General features: G+C 36.7%; 1 protein-coding gene across 2 annotated transcripts in view; it reads left to right on the forward strand.

The window, feature by feature from the left end:
* Positions 1-8,480, forward strand: part of trim44 (tripartite motif containing 44) — a 43,823-nt gene that overhangs the window by 12,923 nt on the left and 22,420 nt on the right. For both annotated transcript variants that reach the window (XM_005737670.1, XM_005737671.1), the window contains exon 5: positions 1,817-1,839. In XM_005737670.1, coding sequence (XP_005737727.1) covers positions 1,817-1,839 — 23 coding nt within the window. The remainder of the gene's footprint in view (positions 1-1,816; positions 1,840-8,480) is intronic.

Below are 8,480 nucleotides of genomic sequence, written 5' to 3' on the forward strand. Positions count from 1 at the left end.
CTTCAGATCATTTTTTACACTTTTCAGTTGATGCTTAAAGCTTCAAATACAATTAAGTTGTTATTTGAAAAACAGGTCATTCTTTTAGGATATTTTCATTTTAAATTCTCTGACTGTGGTTTCTTTCCAGCTTTGAGAGACCAGTTTTTATGTGTGCACATAATAACTAAGTTGCCCCAGGCCATGTGAATAATGTAGGAAATGTTGAATCTGGGCTCATTCAGACCTTGAGGGATATTTTTGTTTCTATTGAAAAGGTAACCATAGTCCTATAGCTGAGATCTTCTTTCAAACTGCACATTTCTTTTAATTTTGTTCCATTAAAAACTCTTAATTGGACAAAATAAAAATGATGAACACAGCAGTGTAACACAAGCCTTGTTTGTACTCATAAACTGATCTAGTCAAAACAAAGAAATGCATTATGTGTTATTAATAGACAGTTGGCCTGCAATGAAAAAAAGACTTGCATGATAAGGTGAAATGTGAAACGGACATGAATATGATATATTTTACCTTTAACAGCCAGTATGCATAACCCTATTAGGCCTTTTTAAATAAAACTTCCATTTCATAAAAAAATGAAATGGAAGTTTCTATTAAAATGCGATTTACCTCATTAAAAAGCCATATTTGCTTTAACGGCACAGACAAAACAAGATTACCAGTGATTCATAAGCATCTGCCATCTACAGAGGCAATTTATCATTTTGTATATCACCGCAGTAGATTTTAAATCAGACAACCAAGATTCGATTAAATTGCAACATTTCAACTTTAATTTCAAGGATTGATACAAAAAACAAGTTTTGTATTAGCTGTTTAGGAATTACAGCCATTTTTATACACAGTCCCTTATTTTCAGAGGCTAGAAATTAATTGACTTGCAGTCAGTTCCAGGCTTGTTCCCTCAGTATTGCATGACAAATTAAGGGGATAAAAGATCTAGAGTTGATTCCAAGTTTTGAAGTTGCAGCTGTTTACTGGAGCTTTCCATATGAGGTCCGAAGAGATGTCGATCATTAGGCTGAAAAATCAAAATAAACCTATCAGAGAGAAAGCAAAACCTTTAGGAGTGGCCAAGTCAGCAATCTGGTGCGTTATTAGACAAAAGGAATATTGGCCAGTTAAGCAACACCAAAATGCATGAAACATCACAGAGGACAACAAAAATGGTTTTGGGGGGGGGGTTATAAAACATCTAGCCAAGTCAAGAACATTTCAAGGAGGTAGGAGTGTCATTGTTTAAGTCTATACCTTCATCAATGTATAAACAGGAGTGTTCAATATAAGCACATGTATAAACATGTTAAATTCTGACTGTAAAGATTTCATGTCTACAGTCCAGCAGTACTTTAAATGTGACAGATTTGCTTCAGGAAATAATGAATTTGCATCTTCTAGGATTGGATGAGATTTCATTTACTTTGTTGTTATTCACATAAAAAAGGGATTTTTCTTGCAATGATGATATGAGTGTTCCACGCCGGCAGTGTGACATTGAGAAATCTTTTAAGCTCCAATCAAAATTAAATAGAACGGCCTGCACATGACTAATGTTTGCAGCTTTGTTCCAGTTTGTTCCTTTAAAAGCTCATGAATATACATGAGCACAAGTGCAAAATGAAACTAAAAATTAATGGGTCAGATTTTAAGCCACACCATCTGTGGACTGCACTGATTTAAATTGAGTTATTTTTTTGTTACTCAAAATGCATGCAAAAAGATGTCAAATGTTTTGTTTTTAAATATGTTTTTCTTTCTCCCTCTCTCACTCTTTTCTTTCTCCCCCTTTCCCTCCATTTATTATTTTCAGCACAACATTGAGGCCAGGCCAAGGTAAGACTGCCCGTATGATTCATGTTCAGCTTTTTATAGCAGAATAGTTTAACTGTGACTGAAGACCCCTCTGTACCTCCTCCTTCTCCAACATCATCCACTATGACTCTAACTAGCATTCATCTCACATACAGTCACACACCTTACAACTTTTTTTTCCTTTTTTTTTTAACCTTCCCTCTAACAACCTGTCATTTCCTCCCTCAAACATCACCCAAACTCATACACATCAAGCCATTCCATGCCTCCAAACCCATTCAGTCACATGCAAGTCACATCTGTGCCCCAGCAAGGCAATTAGTAGTCCTCTTCTGAGTGTCCCCCTGGAATCAGAAGAGGTGACAGTCTGCCTGGTCCAATAAAAGTGCTCAGAACAGCTGCTGGCAAGATGCGTGTGTGCATGTGTGTGTGCGCATATGTGCATGCATTCCCTCATCTGAGCCATTTCAAAAAGCCCAAAAGTGTCTTTAAAAAAACAAACAAACACACAATCTTTAACATGGTTCCTAACTAATGTCTGGATCCATAGTTAATCCTTGAATACAATATTATCAGTGATAATTTTAGGGCGTATCGGCTTGCATGCATTTCTGACAGGATTGCTGCATCATCAGCAGGATCAAGTCTCACTATCTTATACATCATTGTATTTACATCTCTAATGTCTCAAAGCGGGTAAGGTCTGCCTACAGACGTGTAGAAGGGAGATTTCTTTCTCAGCTACTATGTGTTAATTTGCGTGGTGGTTTGTCTATACTTTCTCTTTCACCATTCTGTCTGTGTGTGTCAGACAATCTGAAATGGATAGTCTCACACTTATTGATCTGTTGACATGAAAACCTCTCCACCTTCTTCCACCAGAACAGGAGCACTCCTAACACCATCTGTTGTCTCTGCCTTCCTGCTTAGCTGTCTCTGTGGGCTTTCATCTCAAAAGCACTCCTCCCCTCTACAGACACAGACAGATACACAAATACACACAATACACAGATTCAGACAGTTACAGCAAATGCCAGTTGATCTGTCTTTAAAGAAAAATCATTTCTGTATTTATTTAACATAAAGGCTGAATATAAATATAGAAATAGTCATGTGTCGTATAATACACTTTTGATGGACAATATCCTTGTTTCCAGCAAATAGAACTTTAATTTTTAATTAAACTTTGTACCGCTGACATTTGTGCTGCCTGATTGTGGGAAATGTACTTTATTTTCTCCCTGGAGTGTAATGTTCTTTTTAATAAGAAATGAACACATTGGCCAGGGCTGGTGCATGGTGCCAACATGCAGTGTGTTATTGATTGGTCAGCCGCTATTATGACCCTGAAGTTCTAGACCAGATGGCGGCAAGCTTGGACTCGAGGGTGAAATGAAGCTAATAGTTTGCCTTTGGTCAAGGTTAACCTCTACATCTCTGTGCGCGCGCACACACACACACACACGCACACACACCCTGATATAATTACTCCGAAATATTACACTAAAACGCAGTGTGTGCAGAATTTATCATGGCTGGTGAAAAATGGCACCAAGTTGGAGAGAAATGAAAGGAAAAAAACAGAAAGGTGTGTTTGAAAGAGCTTGATGTGGGACTGTGTTTGTTTGTTTTGGGGTGTTTTGGGGGTTTTTTTTGGGGGGGGTGTTACTCATCTTACAACTTGAAGGTGAAGCAAACAAAAAGGTAAGCAGGAAAAAGAGATGAAGTGGAATAGGTGTAGGGAGGAAATAAAGAGAAAGAGAAAATAGATTTTAGAGGATCAAGCATGGAAAGGATGTTTAGGGTTATGTGCAATGGGATCCAGACAGCAAATTGATTATGGAGCAGAAACACTAATCCGCTGTCTGAGCCCCATATCGCTGCCGTAGACAGAGCATTCCCGTAGGACCACAATCCTGCACCCACACACATCTTTCCTGGTCTTGCTCATCAATACAAACCCCTGCCTCTCCCCAAGCCGCTTAACATAGGTACTCCATGCCTGCCAAGATTTGTCCTCCTCTGAATATAAATCTTGCTTCGCTCCCTCCTCCTTCTCCCAACCATTTCTCTGCTGGCTCTAATATGATGCATTGCAAATTTCACTCTTATTCCTTAGCTTTAGTCTAAGCGCCTCCATTCCAGCCCTTGTTCCTGACTTTTAAGTTTTTACATATGTTTGTATATGTGTTTGTCTGGTGTGGATTTAAAGGATACAAAGCTTTTTGAGTGTAATGTTTGTATGAATTCAGATTTGCGAATGGGAACATTATTTGTTGTCATTTATCTAATTTATCTCTTAGACTCTCTTCATGAATAATTTTGGTGGTTTTATATGCTGCATGTGCTCATAGATAAATGCTTAAAGGTGGAAATATCTCATGCTTGCAGCCTTTGACATTTAATGTATCTGTTTTATAAATTTAATTTTACAAGTATTTATTAAATTAAAGCTAATAGGCATTTACCTCCCTTTCATAGCTTATCTATGTACAAACTGGAAGAAAAAGTTTGCAAACCCTGGACAATTAGCAGAATTTCTGCATTGATTACTTCTGCAAAGAACCGTATCTTTTCAGCAGTCGTTTGTCTTGCCTGTTGCAGATTTTCATGAAAAGTGGGAGAGCATAGGGAAAGTGAAAGTATATTCACTTGTGCTGTCTGCATTTCCACCATTCTTGCAACACAAAATGGTTGAAGCAGAATGAATGCACAAAATTACAGTGTTTTCGACTTTGTAGAGATTACTGTTGGTGCTTTTTGTCGTTACCCTTGCCTACCCCATTTCTTTCATGAGAGCTGCAGCTGTTCTGTATTTCCATCATTTGTTGATTTTGTTTCTCTGTGGATTGATAAAAATCCATGTCTTACAGGGTGTTTTGTGGTGTGTTTTTTTTCTGTAATGCTTTGTCTACATTACTGCAATTGAGGTTCAAAACAACTAGTCATTTTTAGAGAGTAGTCTTTACCAGTAGCCAGTTTTTCTATTACTTCATTTGTAGGTAGTGCATCTCTACAGTCTGCTCTCTCCCAGCTCAGCAAGTAGCTGTTGAAGAAGCTATTAGCACTGAACTTTTTCCAGCTTGCACTGGACTGAGTCCAATAAAGACATGAAAAGTATAGTGGTGTGTTATTAGTTTAGTCAGTTTCTTAGTGTTCAGGTTTGAGTTACATTTATGATTAATCAGTGAAGATTCCAAAGAGTTCAGGAACTTTCTTGCAACTATGTCTACTTGCCAGTGATCATAGACGTGTGTTGCATGCTGTCTGAACACACAAACACGCATCCACAGTCAAGGAAAAGATGGGGAGAAATGGATTTACTAGTAGATTTTCGGTTCCTGAAAGGCACTTTTAAGTTGTCTCCTGAGGTATTGCTTAAGAGAGAAATGGAAGAAAATAAAATAAGACATTGACAGAAAAAGATTTTACACTAAGGAATTCTACGCATCTGCATTTGCCTTTCTGTTAGACTTTTTGGAGGCCTATTTTTAGCAAACGCGTAAACAGATTTAACTGCCTTTTGGCTTGTAGGACTGAATGTGTTTTTGAGTGAGTGGGTTTTTGGAGCTCCGCTTGCCAAAAAGAAGTTAGTGGGGCACCGTTCATGGGATTATTTCATTCTGCTCTGTCACATTATCAAGCCTCTAAGCAAGGGCAGAAGTCAGCCTTAATATGACTGTCGCCTGCACATACTTGTGATAGATTTGGCTGATGAATGTTTGCCCTGTTTGGCTTTAGTTTTAACTTAGTTGTGTCAGAGATGTGAATATCTAATGAACACACCTCTATACATAACTTGCTAAAATAGGTTCGGGATAGTAACTGGTCCCAACACTAGGCCTAATGCCTATATTTACTCTGTCAGATGTGTTTTTTGCTACACTTCTTTAATAAAAAACTTACCCAAGCATTTCTGTAAAATTCTGCTTCACACTTTCTAGTGTGACAGTTGTAACTCTAAGTATTTTTGAAAGCTGGCCCATCTCTAAGTTAGGTCCTTTCAGAGAAGGCAGGTTTCTGTTTTCTTTGCTTCCCACAGTGAGCTGTACCTCTGATTTAGCCTGTCATCCTGACCATATACTACAGTACAAATACAGAATATGGCTTTAAGAGAGGTATTTTGGGAAAAATCATGCATCAGTGTTGACTTACAATTGTGTCTATATAATAGGTTTAAAAGCTTTTCAAGCCATGAAAAGAATTGTACCCTATTCAAACAAATAAATTGAAATCATATCTTAATAACAAAAGTGTTTTAAGTGTGAACTTTAAACATTTGAACTTTGTATTATTACAATGGATATTAATGAACCAGTGGAAATAACCAACGCTTAAAATCATCTATGTGTTAATGTGTCACTTAATCAAATGTAATTAAATTCTGTGTCTATATTATGTGTGAAAATATCATTCCTACTAAACATGTACTTAGATCTTTGGTAATAAGAATTTTGTTATGTATAGAGGTATATTTAAGACTTTGAAACAAAAGTAATTAATACATAAAGTTGCATTTGCATGGGAAGAAAGTCAGATCCAAGGATAAAGGGCACTGAAAAGCAGCAGAATCCATCAATAATGGACAAAAAGAAAAAATACACACAAATAAGGAAATAGGATTAGGACACTGGAGGCTATAGTTGTCTTTAACTACATCATATTGCTCTGTCATAGCTGCTGATAATTGGGTTTGTTTCTCAGGTCAGTATAGGCAAAGAAAAAAAATTTTTTTAAAACTGATCAAGGCCTGTGAGCTTATGATTCTCATGGTGCAATTACACAAAAAAGGTAAAACTAGCAGGAGAGCACAGCACTTCTAATTCCAGTGTAAAATTCCCCCCATTCGTTGCTTTAATCAGTCACGTCTCTCTGTATCTCAGAAGTCCCTTTGCTTTGCCTTGCTTCACTTACTTTTTTAATGCATTTCGCATAACACACACAGCTGAAAGTAAAGATTCTCTCTCTGGTTCCTTCAGTAATCTTTTTGCTTTTGTCTTACATAAACACAACCATCGCACTGAATAGCTACCATGAATTTACTCTAATGTATCAGTAATGTACTTTCCAATGTTCCATTCTTTATTTAGTCATTTCTGTACATTTTATTCGTTTTGTAATTTTAGATAGTCTCTGTTTATAATAACATCACACTAGATATAAATGAGCTCAGAAAAATATATGAGAACTTAAAAGATTTAAATGGCCAGAGCACGGTGGGGGATTTTTTTTTTTTTATTATTTTTTTTTTTTACTGGTGTGTGGGACTCTTATGGGGGCCATTATCCTCATTGTGTCGTCGATGTCTCACAGCGATTTTGGCAGCACATTGTTTGTTGCACCGGTCAGTCATGGACCTCTCGGTTTTTGTAACCTGGCACGTTGCACCACAGCCGTCACAGCTGGACTGAAAATACGAGCATACGATCGTGTTGATTTTTACAACCATTATACTTATATTCCAGTACAGAAGCTGAGAGACATACAAATATACAGAGGGAGATGTTGCAAAACAGGAAACTGTTGTTTAGGAGAATACTGCGGCAGCGTCTTGCTCCTTAATGGTAGATATAAATAGACTGTGAGATGAGGGTGTGTCTGTGACTGAAGTGACCATTCTCTACTGCAACATTCAGATGTAGGGTCAGAATTTGCCATAATAATAATAATAATAATAATAATGATAATGATGATGATGATGACTGTATTTATATTCCACTTTTGAAAACAAAGCACAAACACAATAAAAATTGCTTTGCAGTTCAAATAAAGTCAATATTAAGTGTACTTATTTAAGCAGACAGACACAGAATCAGCCATACCGACAGACATGCATGCATGGTTGTAAACTCTGGCCAAAAATAAAAAGAAAGAAGTTAAGAAAACGTTAACCTAAAAATTATTGGTCTTTGTGATTTCATTTGGAAAGATAATTTGCAAAGTCATTTATTTTTTAAGAATATATTAGTTAACTAATCGAAAACTGTCAAGAGAGATACAAGATCATTTTTCCTTGGATTTCTGTACAATTTGATTTCTTTGCATTAAAGGTAGTTGCCCCCTGGTGGCTATTAAAAAAAATTCAAGTTTATTGCAAGTTTACTGTTGCTGGGTTAGCTTTAAGCCCAGGAGCTTTTTGATATATATACAGTCTATAGGAATGACAAGGCACAGCAGTAAACATAACTGTATACAGTAAACACAGTATGTCTGTTATTTGATTTGGCAGAAATCTGTCCAGTTTCCTGGTATTTTGGACAGTTTCATGAGCAAAAATTTATATTTTGTTTGACAAAGGAAACACTAAAATACTAAAAGAGACATGTGGTCACCATTTTCAGAGTTTATTTCTATTCTTCTCCTTATTATTATCATTGTTGTTGTTGTGGATTTGTATTATTTTCCTGTTTTATACTCCTTTTTTCTGTGTTTGAGTGTTCTTAAAACACTACATCATCTGTCATTGCACGGTGACTTATCAGGCCCATGGCAGTCAAGTCAAATATCAAAAGAAGGATTTTCTGTTGGAAAATACTTTCAGCGCTGTCATGTCTGTTTTCGCAAAAATACATTCCTACCTGTCTGGACTATTTCGCTTTTTTGACAGGTGGTGTACAGTCATGATTCTTGCGACTCTAACAGATGATTCAATTAGACAGTTT

This window comes from Pundamilia nyererei, unplaced genomic scaffold (genome assembly GCF_000239375.1).
Source record: "Pundamilia nyererei isolate P.nyererei 1_Seehausen unplaced genomic scaffold, PunNye1.0 scaffold00078, whole genome shotgun sequence".
Taxonomy (NCBI): Eukaryota; Metazoa; Chordata; class Actinopteri; order Cichliformes; family Cichlidae; genus Pundamilia; species Pundamilia nyererei.